The sequence below is a fragment of the Plectropomus leopardus genome, chromosome 11 (assembly GCF_008729295.1).
Source record: "Plectropomus leopardus isolate mb chromosome 11, YSFRI_Pleo_2.0, whole genome shotgun sequence".
Lineage (NCBI taxonomy): Eukaryota > Metazoa > Chordata > Actinopteri > Perciformes > Serranidae > Plectropomus > Plectropomus leopardus.
Window position 1 is genome coordinate 14194388 of NC_056473.1, and position 19878 is coordinate 14214265.

At 39.0% G+C, this 19878-nt stretch overlaps 1 protein-coding gene across 4 annotated transcripts in view; it reads right to left on the bottom strand.

The window, feature by feature from the left end:
* Positions 1 to 992: 992 nt before the first annotated feature.
* Positions 993 to 19878, bottom strand: part of mfge8b (milk fat globule EGF and factor V/VIII domain containing b) — a 31476-nt gene continuing 12590 nt past the window's right edge. For 2 of the 4 annotated variants that reach the window (XM_042495607.1, XM_042495605.1), the window contains 7 exons: positions 12406 to 12519; positions 10856 to 11037; positions 10357 to 10512; positions 9745 to 9889; positions 7612 to 7796; positions 7362 to 7517; positions 993 to 4621 (listed from right to left, as the gene is read on the bottom strand). In XM_042495607.1, the coding sequence (XP_042351541.1) occupies positions 4478 to 4621; positions 7362 to 7517; positions 7612 to 7796; positions 9745 to 9889; positions 10357 to 10512; positions 10856 to 11037; positions 12406 to 12519 (1082 nt within the window). In that variant the 3' untranslated portion in view covers positions 993 to 4477. Of the gene's footprint in view, positions 4622 to 7361; positions 7518 to 7611; positions 7815 to 9744; positions 9890 to 10356; positions 10513 to 10855; positions 11038 to 12405; positions 12520 to 19878 lie in introns of all 4 variants that reach the window. The other 2 variants (XM_042495606.1, XM_042495604.1) reach the window with 1 other exon arrangement.

Here is a 19878-nt window from a genome sequence, read left to right on the forward strand (position 1 = left end):
TTTCTAGGTTAAGTTAATTTGTTATTATTATTATTATTTATATATATATGTATTTATTTTTTATTTGTTCCTCAGATTTGTTTCTGAGAATTTCTTGCTAATATTTGGGTCATTTCTTCTTTTAGTATCCTTCATCTTCTTTTCATGTTTGTGAGAGAAATCAAGCCAATGTGCTCAGGTTTTAAAGGGTTAAGTACAGTTGACAGGCAATGGGGAATCAAACTTTAAGAATTGCAATGTAAAGTAGCAGTACAAAGAAATAGAGCAATCATTTTTCTGAGAACTAGAGCGGTAAGAATCTCTCTCCTCAAGCTGTGCAGAGAAAAGGACAATAGAGGGAAGACAAGTTAGAGAGTTTTATTAAAGAACAAAGAGGACACAGAGGAGAGAGCTGTCATTAGGCCTTCAACACTTTAAAAAAAACAGCAACTCCAAAAGGGAAAACAGCTGTTCTACTGGGGAGGTCTGGTAGATGAGATCATCATTTAAGACAACTGTTGTCTACATGATAATTAGCTGGTATTCACTAATTGAGCACAAACTAGAGGTACAAGGGATTTTTTCCACAACTGTTGTGCTGAAAACCTACAGAAACATTAATCCACACTGAGGTCCCTCCATCATTTAACCTTCACAGTGTCACAGTATGAATCCATTTTCTCATGATTCAACGCTTACAGAGGGATTTCACCACTTTAGTGTGACCTTCATAGACTGTAATGAGGCTGAGAAGGGGACGTGCCCTCCTCGGGTGAAGATACCTTTGGAAGATCGTATGGTGGTATAAAGAGAGATTAGGCCCCTGGGGGTGTTTAAATGCTAAACAGGCAAAACGACCCTCAGTGCTCTTCGTCTTTTGATCCTCCACCTTTTTAAATGGAAAACAGCTCCAATTAATTCAGCAACACGACTAATAATATTATCTAAATATTCCATCCTGTGATATACATAGAAGTACAGGCTACTGCTATATAAAGAGTCGATTTAAAATATTGTGTTTTAAATTCTTTATTTCTTCTTCATTTTAAGATACAAAGGCCAAACATAAAGGAATCCTCTTAGAAACACAATACTGGAATAAAAAAAAGCTTCAAATCCAGTAAAACTTCTATGAGGTCAACGGTCAGTATAGCAAGAAATCATATAATACCATAAAAACACATCAATTTTTGAATCAATCTTAGAAAACCGCTGGGAAACAAGATATCTACAATACTTTGAATGTGGATGAACACAGAGAAAAAAAGAAGCTATGTCACCAATAAATCCAAAAATCTGTTCAACTTTAAAGTACTAGTCGATAAAATGCATGCAGACGTGGATAACAAAGGCGACTGCTCATGGAATCGTCTGCAACAATAATAAATATTGTACAGTGTTTGACACCAACATCCCTCCTCGACCTCTCAGTGGCACCGCTATCCCCTCATGCATTTTTTAAGGATCTTGATTTAATATTCATTGTTATCAAAACTAACTCAGTATAATATTGCACGAGCCCATTATTCATAATTCATGGGGTAGAAAGGTTTAGAATACTGTGATGGGGGCGGCAGAAGCGGATGATATGGCGGGTCGTGTCACTTGTCCGTTGGAACCGTAAAAATCAATTTTTATTTGGTTTCTCTCTTACAGTCTTATCAGCGGGGCCTCAGCTTTCAACCGGAGGCTTAATGTTGGACCCTAAATAGATGGTCTGCAGCAAACATTTATATCTACCAATACTGACGGTTCGCAGTACAAACGTACTGTATATATGCATCTCACATATTAACACTAAACAAAGCAAGGGAATACCCTAGACTTTCAGTTTAACCTAACAAAGAAACTATATTTTCTTTTCTTTCTTTTTTACTTCTACATTTAATAATGAACATGTTTACTTGTTTATTTGTTCTTCAACGCTTCAACAATACTGTTTTTTTTTCCTTTTTGGTTTTTGAATATTTCAAATGTCAAAACACAAACATCAAAGTGCCATAAAAAAAACTGTGTGAACACAACTTGAAACACAGCTGAGCGCGCGCACGTGTGTGTGTGTGTGTGTGTGTGTGTGTGTGTGTGTGTGTGTGTGTGTGTGTGTGTGTGTGAGAATTAGTAACGTTTCAGTAGCATTAACTGTACATTGGGAGCAGATCTGCTTTGACCTGAGAAGATAACATCAATCATAAATTTTAAACTTGCTGTTTCTACACTATTGTCAGTCTCTATGTTAGCAATGCTACCCAACAGGGCTGGCCATCGTTTCCAAAATGACAATACCAGTACCAAAACCAGTTCCCTAAAGTAATGTGACTGGAGTGGCGTGTAGTATAGCCATAATTTTGAACGTTTTGGTGGCATCTCGGCACATTGAAGCCCGTTCCACCGCCAACTCCTTCAAACAAACATCTGTGAGAGTCTGCCCATCCACACACAGTGACAGGGCTAACTTTTAGCACCACAGCTAACACTACCAAACAGTTATCAACTGCTTAACAACAGCAATGAGCCGTTTCACTGAGAATTTGTGGGCACCATTTGGCAGCTCGGTGTTGGATGTTAGCCGCTGTGTTAGATCGTGGTTATCAGGCTGATGTTGAACTGAATGTTTTTGCTGGAAGAGCAGCTCCACAGACAGCAGTAACAGAAACTTTGTTCATCCAGCAGGGAGTTGGGACAGTCCCGGATCAGAGCCCCGTTGATAAAAAAGGGTTAAATGCTGGTATCATTTGACTGGAAATGATTTAACACCATTTGGTACTGGGTTATTTTGGTTGACATCTTTAAGGTAATGGTACTGATACCCAGCCCTATCAACCATTTAATAATAAACAAAATTCCTAAATTATCTTGGATATTGAATACTGTCATTCAAGTTATTCTGAGAATCTGTCATCAATTAAAAAAAACAACAAAAAACTGAAGTCCAGATCTGAAGTGGTTCTGGTCAGCAAAATCTCAACACATGCTTAGTTCTATAATCATCCCATAGCTTATTAAAGCAAAAATAACAACAGACTGATCATAAACCCCTCTTTTTTATTATATAAAATTGTATAATGCTGCAGCAGACAATAACATGTTAATACTGCAATAACTAATTTCTCTTTTTCTGACTGAATTTTACCAGCTCGTGACATTATTCTCAGTCAACAGCTATTATTCATTTCCTCAAGAACAATGAAGAGTCTTTTCTCTTTTGGTCAACAATGACCTAAAACTCTTTTAGCCTTTTGTTTATATTCCTGTCTTCAATGAGGGCGCCTCCTCCAGCTTTGAGATCACATATGTTTGGCTGCTAAACTGACTGACTGACTGTAATGGTTCACTGACCAATTCTACTTCACAATGACATGATATTAAATATATAATATGTCATTCTTTGTGTGCATCTATGCCAGTTCACTACATACTGCATTTTTCTAAATAAACCCAAAGAAAAAAGAGTGCACCGGCCCAAGAGGAGTAGATGACTTACTCTGATTTGGCCTGAAGTCTCAAACAGAAATAGAACAAGCCTGATAAAAGTTTGCTTTCGTGCAAATGATCAGTGAAAATGAGAATTTGTGTAAATAGTGGCATGTTCACTCCTTTCTTGTTGGCTGCAGAGTGAATACTATGTTTACATCTTGGATGTTAACCCACTAAAGCAGTTAAAACAAATGCACTGTTGGAAACATGGACTGAGGATTTTACTGCCCAAACCACTGCAGAGAAATTTTAGGAACACTGAAATATACACAGCAGGACACCTTCAGATTTTGAGTCTCTTATATTTGCTCAACTATTCAGTATTACTTGCTATTTTTCCCACTAAAGAACAACAAGAATGTTTTTATTTTACTAGATTTCACTTTTTTGGTAAAGAAAAGTAACCAATGTATCCTCTGCAGATAACTTATATTCTGTGTGTCATGAAGTGAAGTGTTTGGTTACAGGATGTGTGCAAGCTGTTAAGTGAGGCTTATGTACATCACCAGCCATGGGTCTTGGAGGTTCAAATGTTCCAGGTAGAACTGATCTAGGATCAGAGTCTAGGCAGCACCAACTGATACAGCAGCAGTCCTGTTACCCCTGACCTCAGACACAGGGAAGAAGGAGTCATTACCTTTTATTTAGCAAATAGGTGAGATAAAAAAAAATCTGACTCCAGCTCTGCTCAGTGACAAAGAAGATAATACGATCGTTTCTAGAAATGATCACAGATTTGGTTGAGGTGGAAAAGAAGAGTGATCTATTCAGGAAACGAACAAAGAGAGGATGCTGTGAGCTAAACTCAGTCAGAGCCCTGGTAACAGTGGTTAAGGGTAACATCTCCCACCTCCAACCAGCCAGGGTCAGTGGTGTGCTACTCTGGTGTTTGCTGCCCCCTAGAGCTGAGAGCAAGGCAGTGCAGGTGTGGCTCAGGAGGGAGAAGGGAGGGAAAGGGAGAAGGAGGTAGAGAGAAGAGGAGGAGGAGGAGGAGGAGGGTGAGGGTGGCTGAACCAGAGAGCCGCTACTCATCACAGCCAAGAAGCTCCATTCTCAAGGTGATGCGCTCGTGCCACTCCCACGGCAGGATGCGGACATACCGGCTGTAGAATGGAGGCTCAAAGATGTTCTTTTTGTGAACGTTGTTGTCGCTGTTCCCCGGGAAGATCTGCATTGAGAATAACAGCCAATCAAAACGACTCAGATTGCAGCTGCTGTTGGCCTCAATGATCCAGGTAAAAAAAAACAATAATATATGCTTCTCTTGTCCTTCAACAATGAAATAACTATGTTCTTACACTACACTGTGACTTTACTTCTTGTATGTCATACCTATCTCATCTATTTTAGCTTGTGTTTATATTCCTCTTGACTCTATTTATTGTTTTCAATTCTATTTAAATGTCCTTTTACACTACTTCTTTTGTACTTTACCTCAATGTTTTGAATGTTTTGTGTAGAGCCCTTTGAATTGCCTTGTTGCTAAAATGTGCTATATAAAACTTTACTTTTACCGACTAAATACAAATGGAGGATACTGGTGTCTTTTGGAGTTAGAGACAATGGATCACTTGTTTATTTAACCCAATTATTTTTTATCATGTCCCTCATCTGCTCAATTTAAAACTGAAGCAGATGAGCATGTTTATGCTCTTTTCAAGTGGTATTTTTCCTTTTTAACCAACTGAAGTCAGCATATCAGAGTCAACAACACCCTTTCAGAATCCAGATTATTCACCACAACAGGGCTGTGTCAGCTCCCCAGTTCTTTTTACACTACACACAAATGAACGTACAAACAGTGACCCAGGGAACTTTGTAACATTTTCTGAGGATACCTCTATCCTCGGCCTTCTGCACACAGACACATGCCCATCAGCCTATTTCTCTGAGATACAAAAACATTTTGTGCAGTGGTGTGACGTCAGCCATCTCATTTTAAATGTTGACAAAACAAAGGAGATGGTTCTGGTCCTGTGGTCATGTAAAACGTACACATCGATCACTTGCTTGTACAAGTACCTCAGTGTCCATTTGAAGGACGAGTTCAGCTGGACGGTCCATGTTAAAGGTTTGTGTTCTCGCTTACAGCAGAGGCTGTACTTGCAGACTCAGAGTGTTTGGACCAGAGGATTATGTTTTTATTTTATCAGGCAGAACCTGAGAGCTTAGTATGATGTGGTATGTCAGCATGGTATGGCAACCTCACTGTACATCAAAAAACTAAGCTCGCTTGTCTAGTACACACCGCCATGACAGTGATAATGAGGAGTAAATACCAGCCCCTCCAGTCAACGTATCAGCTGTCTGTTCTTCAGCAAGCTCAGAAGACAATGACCAACCAATTACATATCCACGCAGAATATGGGCTCTGGCCCTCTGGCAGACGATACAGAGTTCCCCACTGTAAAATCAACAATTTTAAAAACTCAATCATTCCTACCTCCATCAAACTTTTAAAAGTCTGCAGGGATGTGGAATAGATCCTTGATGTTTTTAACAGCGTATGTGCAGTATTTTATATGTGCAACTTGGACTATGTGCAATTTATTGGTGTGATTTGGTACAGCTATGCTGTTTTATTCATATGTGTTTTGTTTTATTGTGACTTTAAAGGCATTTATGGGCACAGCATCTGAGCCCAAGACAAATTTCCCTATATGGACAATAAAGTATATCGTATCGAAACGTATCGCATTGTATTTGACGTTAAAGAAAGAAATAAAGAAACAAAACAAAACAAAGAAGAAAACAACAAACAAAAACAAAACATGACTGATCAAGATTTAAGCACATTTTAAAACAACACAGCTTTCCCAGCTAAACACAGACAAAAACGCACATCAATAAAATGTTTAAATCATAATATATTTAGGAATTATTTCCTGTGGATGTCAGATGACTGAATGAATGTGAAAAGACGCTCTGGCAGTTTGACATTCTGGGACGATGAAATGGAAATAAAATACAGTAAATGCCTCAAGCTGGCAGAGCAAAAGCAGAAAATCCCCAACTAAAATGAACCAAAAGAAATCATGACAAATAAACCTTGATAATTAGTACAACCTCATAAACAAACTCAAACATAATCCCATAAAAGAGTAAAACCATAAACTAAACCTCAATTACAAATGTTTCATCGATTAAGTCAGAAGAAACTGTCAATGCTTCACATCCGTAATTCAGTGACTTCATTTGGCTGTTCTTTAGGGCACATCTGGCAGGTAAAAGGATTTTTGAATATATTATGTTTCAATGCATACAGAAAATTAACCCGGTGTCGACATTATTGGTTCCAGGTGTGTAGATGAGTGAGTCAGATACAAGCTAAACTCTTACTAATTTTTTTTAATAGTTTCCATTAAGACCACACACATGCAAAGCCCTCGCCGAAACCTTTATGTGTTCTGTCAATGATTGTTATTATTATTTTGATTAAGTGCTTATGTTTTTAGGGCTGTCTAAGTCTGAGTGAGAGTGAGATGGAGGGCAGATGGAGGAGGAGAGGCTTTGCCTGCTCAGACTGCGAGATAAACTTTTCTGCCGCCTTCTGCTTAGAGGTTCAACTTAAAGCTTGTTTACAAAATTATATGAACATCACTGTCACCCTGAACTTCCAACCAAACCTTGTTCAAACTTTTCACAGAAAAACGTGAAAAACACTTGAATATTTGAATTGAAAAGTACAATCAAATTCAACTAACTTAATTCTGAGTTGAGTACAGCTCCATCAGATTTATGTTTTTGCATGCACTGCAACAATGCTCTTCAATGAAATGATTTTTTTCTTTTTTAAATTTACATTCCTTTTTCCCCTTATTCTTAAGTTTGTGTTTTGTTTTGTTTTGTAATTTCCACATGCGTCACTTCATTAGGTATGTTTTTGACTGAGCCGTAGCGGTACTGACCTTATCCATCTTTGTGTTCTCGTCCTTCACGATGGTCCAGAACTGTCCGTCATCACTGTGAGCCACTTTGAAGGCTGTGACAAATTGGACGGAGCCAAAGTCTTTGGCGCCCTGTGTGATGACTCCTGTGATCTTCTTGGTAGACCCCAGGTCCACCTGAGGACACAGAAACAACTTCACTTTAAAAACAAAGCAATAGGAAAACTAAAAAACCAACAATATGCAGCTCTGTCCGTTCCTCCTCTCCTACCTGCAGCCACTCAGACTGGTTGTTGGTAGCGGCGGTCCAGGCGTTGGTCTTGCCCTGCTTGTCCAGCCGGGCGTAGTGAGGGTGCCAGGTGAAGGCCTCGATGCCCCAGGTGCGGAAGGTGCTGGAGGATGTGATCTGCTGGTCGGACACCAACCGGGACTTCATGCCCATCGGCTCTGAACAACCTGAAGTGTTTGAATATACTGTGGAGGTGAGACAAGGCAGAGAGACAGAGGAAGAGAAAGAAAAGAAGAGGAATGGAAAGAGAGAGAAAGAATGTATGATAGACAGGGGACGGACAGGAAGCGGCCCAGGCCAGCCAGTGAAGCAGCAAACAAACAGCCCGAGATGATGATGCAGATGCAGTGGACAGAGACGTGAACGTGAAGCCGTGAATGTGCAGTTTTAGGATTAGATGAGCTCACATCCATAAACCGCCATCTGTGGTTCAAGTTGCTCACACCCACATTATTAAATTATACAGTGATCCTCCACAGGTTTGCAGCATTATCATACTTTCTGTATCATTTCATAGATTCAGTGTGAGTAGATGGCCAAACCTAAAGTAGAAACAAACTTGTGGAGCTCATTATACAATTTATAAAGGCAACAGACTTTGTAATGAGTGTTGGTTAGTGAAGCAGCTGCGCATGAAGGTTGGATGAACAGAGGGTCAAACATGCATGAAATATTTTCAGCTGTACTGTTATGGCATGCAAGTCCTTATGTAACATCCTCTCCTTTTCATAAAATATATTGCACTTCAGTTGATTCACTCAGTGAAGTGTAATAAACTGCGTTTGAAGTGCAGAACTATGACCTTCAGAGAACAAACTGTCATATTAACATCTCATAATGGGTATTTTACATTAAAGCAAGTGCAGTGAAAATGTGTTTCAAGAAGGGCCAAAACTTATACATGCTGACTGTGATCTCATGCCAGACAGACAGGTGATCCCAAATTTAGTGCAACATTGCTGGAGCTACCCCACAATGTGACAGCACTGGAGAAAGGTCTGGATGAACCCTTCATAATTCCACGCTAAAACAACTCTCGGTTGTTTGTAATAATTTAAACCAATCACAATTGTTTTGGGTGATGCTATGCCCAGGCTACAGTGCCCTTGAAATTTAGTGATGGCTGAAAATTTGTGAGACATTTGCATGTGTGAAGCAAGCCCTGGCATTTAAAGGCTAAATCACTGCAAAAGAAAACACCACATAAAACATTGAAAGGTATTTTAGCGTGTAGGTTGCTAGCTCTGAGTTTGTTTCATTCTCAACACTAAAACAAAGTGTGGAGATAAGTCTGGCTATGTGAGACTAGTTTCACACAGCGACAGGGATTCTGAAAACTCTTAACATGCTTCCTGTGTGTTACTGTTTTCAAAATAGTTGTCCCCTTCTGACAGTGGGCAGCCAATGACAGGCTCATATCCAAATTCTAAATTCAATGAGCCGGACTTACCCAAAACAAAAAAAAAGCCCCAAAAACAGCAAGTTGGGAATCATGCACAGATCAAGAAGCATGACTGACAGACGAAGAAGAGACACTGATCTGATAAATGAGACAACCATCAAAAGAGATGAATATTCAGCAGTGTAATGCGACTGGTGAGTTCTAAAGAACCACACTGGCTTTACATAAAAAGAGCTGAAAGATGAAGAGACAATTGTTGCACCACAGAAGATTTAAATGAGAAATACATTTGCCCTAGGGAGTGACAATTATTGGATGATAAAGATGACCGAAACACTCTCTGCAATATAAAATTCTCTGAATCATTTTAGCATCAAATGTGCATTAAGCCTGACAGTATCGCTACAGTAGATTATGATCATATGGTTTTGATAAGTGTGCATCTGTGTTCAAAGTTACTAAGTAGTGCAGTGCTCTGAGTAATATCCTGAAATATGATCAATCACAGTGCGTAGGGCTGAAAATAATTAGGGAGGAGACATAATAAGGGTTAAATGATGGTTTAACTGTTGGATGACAAGTTTTCCCAGCTGGAGTTTGAGTGATGTGAAAAAAAAAGTTTGAGTCACTTTCAAACATCTGTATACCAAACATCAAATGTGTGTACTGTGTACACAGTGTGTCTATGTTGTGTGTTTTCAGTGTCAGTTTACCGTTGAGCTCACAGCCGACCAGCTCCATGCGCATGGTGCACGCCTTGCGACACACCACAGGGATGATGCGGATGTACTGGGCAATGATTGGAGGGTCAAACAGGTTGGTCTTGGTGCCGTCATTGTCCACGTTTCCAACAAACACCTACAAAAAAACTAGGGGTTAGCAAACTGTGTCAAGTGCAAAATTGATTTGTTATTTCTTTACTTAATATTTAGAGACAATTTTTAATTAGATGTATGTATTCTGAAAAAAAAAGCAATGAAACTAAAACATGTTGCAAAGCCCTCCCGACAGAATCCATCTTTGCTGCATCTGTTTTTAAGGAAACTTAAACTGTGTTTGTATAACACACACAAGCATGACTTCTCTCTCTGTTTCACAGCTGGTGTTTTGGTCACAGTGAGGATACAGTAAAATGTGTCACTGCTCCCTCTAGTGGTTCATTTCTTATTTTTTAGAAACAGTGGGAAGTTGTGTGCATTGAAGATCAACATATCTTGGTTGGGTTAGGGTTAGGGTTAGGGGATCACTGTCGCTGAGGGGTCAATTAATCAGTTAAAACAGATGTAGTGCACTGTTTTTTACTGTGTTATGTTTCATCTCCTCACATTGTCCTTCCTCTGCCCGTCTGTTCTGTACATGGTGTATGTCCTGCCATCCAGGCTGGAGGCCACCTTGAAGGCCTTGATGAACTCGGCCGTTCCGATGCGACTGGCACCCTGCGTCACGATACCTGTGAAGCGCATCTTTCTTTGCATGTTAATCTGAAATTGAGGAAAGAGACAACATTAGCAAATAAAGTTTCCAAAAGTTCAACTACAACATAAAGTGATAAAAAGTAAAGGTGGGCAGTGTGGGGACAGCCAATAGTTTTCAAAATGACAAAAACATACAAGTTCTGAGCAAAAGCCTCTTCATATTACTTAAATTTATCAATAAATAAATTAAATTTTTTCATACTTTATGAGTTAAAATTATTTAATGGTGGGAAAAGTATTTCTAGCCTGGTAATTTTGCAAAAAACAATGTAATATGTCTGGATTTAGAACACCATCCTAACAGTCTCATCTTCGCACAATATCCATGTGTATGTGTTTCTGGTTTCACCTCTATCCATGGGTTCCTGTCATGTGCAGCGGCGCTCCAGGCATTAACCAGTCCCTTGTTATTGAGGCGGGCGAGCTCAGGTCCCCAGCGCTGCAGGCCCAGCAGGCTGTAACGGACTGATGAGGCTGAGATCTGGGACTCAGCGATGCCCCCTCCCTCCATGCCGAGCAGAGAAATACAGCCTGTGGATGGGGGGGCGTATTCTGACGTCAGTGTGAGATTCCCCACTGTGGATCTTATTGATAAATATGTAATACAGTAACAAAAAATTGCTTTTTTTACCTGCACTTTTTCACTACAACTTGAATTTTTTATGGTGACATAGTCATAGCAAAGTCTGATACACATTTAACCACTACTTCTGTGTGCTTTAACGTCACTCGGCTGCGTAAAGCATTAAGTGATGCAGAGCCTTGAATCAGTTTAATTGAATTGAAAGTATCGATTCCTCATTTGGCAGGCTTTCCATATCATCCTAAAATGGAGCAGTTTGGCTGCCTTCCCACTCCCATCATCTTCAATGTCTTCCTTAAGTTCTACTTCTTTAATTGAAATAATTTTTATAGCACTGGCAATAGTACATCATTTCAGATGTTCCTAACTACTAATATCCCTGAAGTTTAATCGGAAATTTTAAAGTTTAATCGGAAGTTTTAAACGTAGACTAGTCGACTAGTCTAAAAGTAAGAAAACACTCAGAAAACAGACAAAGTTGAGCACCATCCAATTTACAAGTTTAAACATTGTCCAAGAGTCATTATGACGTATTAGAAATCGCTTATCACATTTTCCAATAACGAAATCATATTTTAAATGCTGGTGAAATGTGTGGTACTTTGCACCGTGCATTATGTACATTGCACATTATCCTACAAAACATGAAAACAAGTCACTAAATAAAAGTTAACAAATAACATTTACTGAAAACATTATTCTTATAAAACATGCCTGATAATTACAGCATTTTCACTGGGTGAACACACTCACATAAAATAATAATCATTTAAATAAAAGTTTAACTGACTAGTATCTGCGGTGCTCACTAGCAAGGGCCAGAGGTGCCCATAACAGGGTGTAAAGCTTTCTGGGGCCCAGCTGCTGGGGAAGGAGGGGGGCTGCAATAATCAAGTCCATCTTAAATGATATTCACCATTAAATATTAAGAGTACAAAAATAAACATTGTGTTAATCCTTGCTTTAGTAAAATGTTGCTAGTTTCATGATGAAACATTTGTTTGGTATAAAGCCTTTGCTAAAAATATTTTTAAATCCCTGGACCTTTCTAGGGATTCAGCCATTTCTGTGGGCAGGCCAACATTTTATCAACTAGTTCATTAATTGCCAACATCCCTAACATCATGACATTCGGATCGAATGTGCTTGTATGTGTATTTTTGCTTACTTGAAAAAATGTAAAATAATTTTTAAAAAAACAACAACTTATGTGTAGCAAAATTAACTTATCTTATATGACAGTGGGTAATATGGCAGTAATTGTTCATGATTTATTCATCAATCTGTCCAGTAATGTTGACTCTTGTAACACTTACGCAGGTGGCAATGTTTGCCCACATAAGGGGATGGGCAGTTGCATTTGAAATCTCCCTCCAAGTCCCTGCAGGTGCCGCCATTCTTGCATGGCTGGCCGGCACAGTCATTCACATCTGGAGAGAGATAAAGCACAGCGTCACATACTGTAGGCATCAACAAAAACAGCTCATTGGTCAACTGTTATCAGCCAGTCTGAGAGCAGATCACAGATATTTAGAAATATGAGTGAAGATCAGATGTCATGCTTAGGAGACGGGGTTGGATATTTCTTCTTCTGCCTCACACTGATGTTAGTTGAAGCCATGCCAACAAGACTGGAGCTGTAGTAGAGAGGAGGCTAAGAGAGGAGCTTTTTTCTTGATGTTGGACAGCAGCCTTGATCAAAATATCGGGAAGAGCCAACTGCACCAGGAGATCATGCGGTCCGGATGTGGAGTATTAAATTAAAAAGATTGTAGGAGTAAATGTATTTACCAGAAAGAAAAAAATATATAAGAAATTTCATTATACATGCTAATTTCACAGAAGAGTTGAGCATCACTTCGGGTCATGTTAGTGCAGCATGTAGCTCTTTGTATTCCCTCTTGTATTGATTGTATTGACCAACACCAACACTGTGTCCAGCTCAAAGTCTGTATCAGATGAGTCAGAGATGAGGAAAACGAATCAGCAGAATGAAACGGGAATAAACTCAAACTCCCTTTCATCTCACCCTCACAAGAGCTGTCAGTGTGACTAAACCAGCTTTCAACGTGCTCTATATTGACCGCATACACAACGAACAAGGCACAAATTTAGCTGCTTTTATAGATGACTGCACACCAAAAAAAGAGGGATTTCAGTCAGTTGAAGCTTTAATCCTCAGTGGCTGTTATTATGGAGGGAAACGCACGCAAACAACCCAGGCACACTAACATGTTATGTTTCTATCCAACAAACACACACATGGCAGCATCTCCCTACCCACATGCTCTCTCCATAAATAGCTCCGTGTCCAAGCATTTATTTTCACACTGTCACAGGAGGAATGCAGTCATTTTGAAATGTGCATCCAAGTCAGGATAACGAGGTCCACAGTCATGACATCTGTGGCTCTGGGAGCTCATACTAAAATCACATAAAACATACTATTTATAGCAGCAGTGGCTGGATATTTTAAACTTCAAGCTTTCTATACTTTGCAAATAAGCTTTTTAATTGATTTACTGTCTTGGAAGAACTCAAGACACTTCCGTCTGTATATCTGCCAATATATTCATCATATCAAGGTATCATGGGGTTTTAAGAAATTGTAAAATGCTTTTTTTTAAGGCTATAGGAAATGTAATCTAAGTTTGAAGTATTCTGAAAAAGAATACTGATTAAAGCCCTTACACATGGGAGTAGTATTACCTGGGGACCTCATTTGATTTAGAATTTATACCCCAAAATCTGTGTTTCATGTAGCGCATTCGCACGGGTTTAAGCAAAGTCTTCCTTTTACAATGTACAAGGTAAAAGTAGATTTATTTGCCATTTTCTTAAACATGAATTAAGAAGAAATGAAATTAAAGTTGATTCATTGAGATTATCCACCAGATATGATGCTCACAGTCATTTCTAACTGCAATCTACACAACACAGAAACACTATCGCACCATATCTGTTGTTGTTGTAACCTTTTGTGTGGGTTAAAAAAACAAAATGGATTTTGCCACATTGTCACATCGCGTCATCCATTTCATCATCCTTTGAGATTTCACTCTTTTGATTTATATTATCTTACTTTTTCTTCAAACAGGTCTCCATGCTGTGTAGTGAGATGAGCTGCTACTGTCAAAACGTTATTTATGACGCAGCCTCCATAACTCTCGACCGGGAAAGAAACTGAAATGAGGCATGGAGAAAACAGAAAACCGAAATATAAACCCAAATAACTAAGATGCATATTTGCATGGGACTAATATTATCACATGGCCTCGGTGTTTGGCAAAATATGGAAGGTAATTTGGGATGGAATTTTTCCTTGATAATCCTGTGCTAATAGGGCTTCAGAGTAACAGGGAGTAAAGTAACGATATTATAAACTGACAAAGGCAGACTGTAGCAAATACTTATTTAGGTCAGTTGTATTTAATAACCAAATCAGTTAACATGATGAAAAAAAAAATCTAAAACGTTAAAGGTTCCTCTTGTATTCAAGATTTGTTTGAGTTTAATCAAAATCAAACAGTTTTTTCATTTTGATGGTTGAAAATATTCAATACTCATTTGCTGCACAGGCCCCAAAGAGCTCGTACGTGTACTATTTGAGTAGATTTCTAAAGCTAACTTCAGACTAAAAGAGGTCGACTGGACAAAATGTTGACATGCTCCATTATGTCGTCACTTCGTGGCATACAGACCAAGACCTCTTTTCCATGTCAGAAAATGCAACCCAGAGACCTATATCAGTAATTTATGACAGACTGATGGAAGGAAACTCCTGACATGCGTCAGCTGGTGACTCCTCCAGTAAGAGGATTGGGCACTGGGAGGACCTTACCGTCCCGTCAGCTCCAGGTTCTAATCCATTTATCTGAACCAGAGAGGGGGTGTCAGCTGAAGGAGGAGTCTTAAGACAGGTAGAGGAACGGGTAGATGCCCTATGACTGCAAAGGATTGTAGGGCTGTTTTTTTTCAGGGGCAACGCATGCATGAATTAGGGCAACACAGTATATTGGGATTCTTTTGTTTTGTTTTTTATCAATGCGATGACAACTTATGCAACAAACACAACACATCATGAGTGATTGCAATATTGCATACTGCAGTTAGGTTGAAAGAACATATTAGAAGCATTTGAAATTTGCAACTATCCTTTTTTATAGGCGCCTTTTGTGTTCAGTTCAATGCTCAGTAAAGTTGGAAATATTTCTTTATTTTTTTCTATGCTAAAAGCTACAGAAAAGTAGAACTGAGAACACTTTAATATCTGTTTATACACCGCAAGTAATAATATCACAATGTTCTACAATGTTATGAATATTGCAAATTTCTGCTCACAGCCCTACCTGAAATGTATACACTTGTGGTATTCTAATTTACTGCAACAATGAAATACCTTATAGAGATGTTTCAGAAAGAAAACCTTGTTACTCTCAAATAACAACACATCTAAACAGCTACAATACTGACATCTATTCAGCTGTTGCATATTAAGCAGTATCCGCTATCAGTACACTGTTTGCATATAGATTTTGGAGAGCAGAGCACATGGCAGACAGATCACCACTTCATGGCCTGTATGCACAAAACCCTACAGCTTATAAAGGAAACAGCACACTACCACAATATTCAGAGCGTCAATATCTGTCTCAGCATGAAGCAAAAACCAATACAAATCTCATGTGGCTTGTTTGAAACCTGACTCTGATCAATGCAAAGCCAAGGTCAGCTGCTAGTGCATGTGGTGATCAGCAAAGCTATCTACGTCAGGATCTGTGCTGTAGCCAGCAGGATTTGGGCCTCAAAAAAAGGCCTCAGCCCACAAGGTACTCAAACTACACAATGTGCAAAGTTTACGATTTGACAACAATGCCTAAAGCCAAAGAGCAGTAACTGTGTATGAGTCAAACTCAGAAAAGTTTTTTAGTATGGCTCTTACAGAGAATAAAAGTATTCTATTGCAACCAATGATTACATGATATCAGGAAATTACAGGTTTTTAATCACAGCTCTCACCGTTGCCACGGTACAGCAAGGGGGAGCTCTAAAGGCATACTGGCTACAAGATAAAACATTATTAAAGTAAAAAAAAAGGCCCAACGCTTTCCAGATGTGTAATTTGCCGTGCACTGTGTGGACTGGCTGCAGTACACCAGAGAGCTCTAGCAGCAACCCGAAATAACTCTGAACCGTATCCCTGCCACAGTGCCGCTCTGCTGGAGGGATGCAGGGCTCCGAGATGAAACTTCTGATGTCATAAAGTTTATTTACAGAGCATATTATTTAAAGCTGTGTTTCTAAGCACTCACTCTGAACAGATCACAGCATGGTGACATCAGATCCTGTGCACTGGTAAATGATAGTTGTGGTACTCTGCACTGCAACATCTGAAGCATTTTAATCTATACTATTGAATTTCTGCAGTTTGAACTGTATTTCGTATTACTGTAAGATCAGCTCAACTTAACTCAGAAATTATATTTGCGACAGTAAGTAAAGACTCCTAGGTTGTATTTTTATTTGCCCTCTCTTTCTTTTTGACAAATGTACAGACAGAACCTCAAAAACATCTTAGTCATAGAAATAAAGTGCCATCAAACTGACAAAGTCATGACTCTTATGTCCTTGTGGTTCAAATAAAAGAGGGTGCTGGATTTCCCCCTGCTGAACGTCTAGTTATTCAACACCACATTATGGTCACATACTTACACAAATGTGGTTGTTATTGTTTTTGGAAGAATCTCAAGCAAGGCGCTCAACCCCCAACAACTCATGGCCAACAGAATTGGAGTTACAGATGTGAATGTGCAGCACGCAACTCTATGAGTGAATAATACAATGCTGATGAAAAAGAGCATACTTGTAATGTTCCTGCCAGATCACTAAGGTCCTCCCCCGCTTTACCTGTAAATATTCCTTTTACATCCTGTTTACAACTTCTGTTTTTTTGCCCCTAAACTGTGGAGATCACTACCTCTGAATATTAGAATAACGAGCTCTCTCAGTACTTTTAAAAGGGAATTATAGACCTATCTTTTTAATCTGACTTTTAATTTTGAGTAATATTACAACCTTTATTTTGAGCTTTAATATCTTGGTTTTTAATTCATTTCATCCCTGGTGTTCACTTTATTTTATTATGTAGACTTTTAGACTATTTATTGATTTTTAATTGTTAATTGTAATTTTCTAGTCTTACAAATCTTGATTAATTATTTTTTAAGATTTTTTTTGTCTTTTGCCTTTATTTGAGAGGACAGAATTAAGCATGAAAGGGGAAGAGAGAGGGGATGACAGGCAGCAAAGGGTCGAGGTGGAATCAAACCTTTGGACGCTGCAGCAAGGACATAGCCCTTATAAATGGGGTGCCCATTCTACCAGGTGAGCTACTGGATGCCCTGCAAAATGTGACTTATAATTGTTTATGTTATTCTTTATTTTCTGTCTTTTGATTCAGTTTTGCTATGTGAGGCACTTCGAGCAGCATGTTTGTATAAAAGGTTATATATAAATAAAGTTGAGTTGAGTTGATCAGCAAACCAATTTCTAATCTTTTAGGAAGAAAGGAGATTTTAGAAATAAAGATTTATTTTCACAAATCATTAGTTTTGCAGACCTGAATATTCAGAATCTACTCTTGAGCTAGTCTAGATTTTTGTTTTCTATAGTGTCTTTGCTTATTGAAACCAACTTGATGGCAGAGCTTAATTAATAATTTCTTTTACAACACATAATTTCAGTTTTCATGGTTAGAACCTGTTATATCAGCTGTACTGATTTTATATCTACAAAAGCAAACTGTGTGGGTAACTGTTTTCTCAGCCTCTGTAAGTGTGTTGTTGTTTTCATGTTGATGTTTACCAGTGAAGGTTCAGTATCAACAACCAACAGCTGCCTCTGTTATTTAAGATCATGTTGTGATTCCAGGTAAGCAGCTTTGGGAGTCTGATTGGACAATCTAATTTAGTTTATTGTGGAAAATAGTAAACCAGGGCTATTAAATAAAGGTTGGGACAGGGCCTTGGGAGCTTTGAGGTACGACACGTGCAATGTAACTGAAGCTTCGATGTTTGAGGGTTACAGCAGACAGTACGAGAAATAAAGGCATGGTGTCTGCTCGGGTGCTCTTTGGGCACGCTCTTTTTAGTCTCCTTGGATGTGCTTGGCATGGCACAAGTTTTTGGATACTCTGGAATGGATGGTGGACGATACACAATATATACACAGTTTTATAGGGAAAGCATTTGAGGTTTTTTGAGGAACTTCTCAATAATTGCAAAATTGTAATTCTCACCCAAATCCATTTTTTTCATAGTTATTCTGACCAGAGGCTGACTGCAGGCTTTTTTTTTTTTTTTTTTGCAGATCATACTAATCATACTACACAATCTGATTCCATGACTTCTCCTCTTTTTAACCTTCTTGTAGTAAACCAGAAAATGCATACCAGACAACACAAACACAGACGAAAACACACATATATATTACATACACACACACCCTGTACTCCATAGGGGGCATGGAGCCCAGTCTGCCCACATAACCACATCCTGGGAGGAACTGAAAACTCTCCCAAAACAAGTGAAAGAGCAGCACATACATACACACCCCCTTTGCTGACTTTCAAGAAGCAAATAACTGCCTTAATCTGTATGAAAATCTGGGATTTAGACCGTAACTGGAAAAGACTCCTTCCCTCTCTGTTTCCATCCATCTGCTTTGGCCCAAAGTGAAGTGAACAGCTATTGACAATTCTCTCTCTCTCCGTACTTGAGCCCCCCATACACAAGCACACAAACACACACTTCTTCTCTGCAACCCATAAAGGCTTTTAGGGCAATTTGAAAGGACAGTCAGAAGTGCTGCAGTCAGACCTGAGTAGTGAGTGTGACATTGTCAGGAGGGCAGACTTAATTCACCGTTCCGCCTCCGCCTTCACTTTTCCGCCCGGCAACAGTAGCAGCGCTGACGTTGCGAGCGCTCAGCGTGGACTGCTACTTTCTGTTGGCTAGACTGGCACGAGGGAAGAACCATGTGTGTATGTGTATGCTAAACAGTCTGTATATGAGATCATGAGCTATGTGTGGTTGTTAGTGTGGGATGTGCAGCGTACATGTGATTAATCTTTTCCAGTAGAAATTTTCTTGCTCCCTTAATCCATTTCTCAGAGGAATTCTAAGTCCTTTAAGGAGAAATATATTCAGCAAAAAAACAATACATGTATTAAAATTAGCTTTTGATACATATTGATTAAAAATGAATTAGTTGTTTTTAAAAACTTCTTTCCCATAACTGACAGCAGGCCTCAAAGGAGAGGATGGTACTATTTCTACCCTTACTCTGTTCTCAAATAGTCCATCCTCCACTTACTGTTGTGTTTTCTATTTATAGTTTTGTAGATGCAGTGGTTTGTGCGAGAACAACATATCCTCCTACATCTGACTCAAGTTTTACACCTCCTTGTCCGACTCTGTGTTTGGCAATTTTCTAATTTACAAAAAAAAAAAAAAAAACAGTTCATTCTCCAATCACAAGCCTTCTTTACAAAAGACGGGAATATCGTGCCGTTATGCTGCCTCACCACTCTGTATAAAGTGTACCATGCTGGAGTGGGGGGACAGAATTGTCTCTCCTTTATGCCGTTCTTATTGTTTAAAGTTTACTACCGAAGTGTATGTTATATGTCACACTTGAGGCCGATGCTTTTGTGTAAACATTACACCTATCATTCCACTTCTGCCTCCGAGATGCAGGCGTGCTGTTTAAAATCACAAACTGGAGGGCTA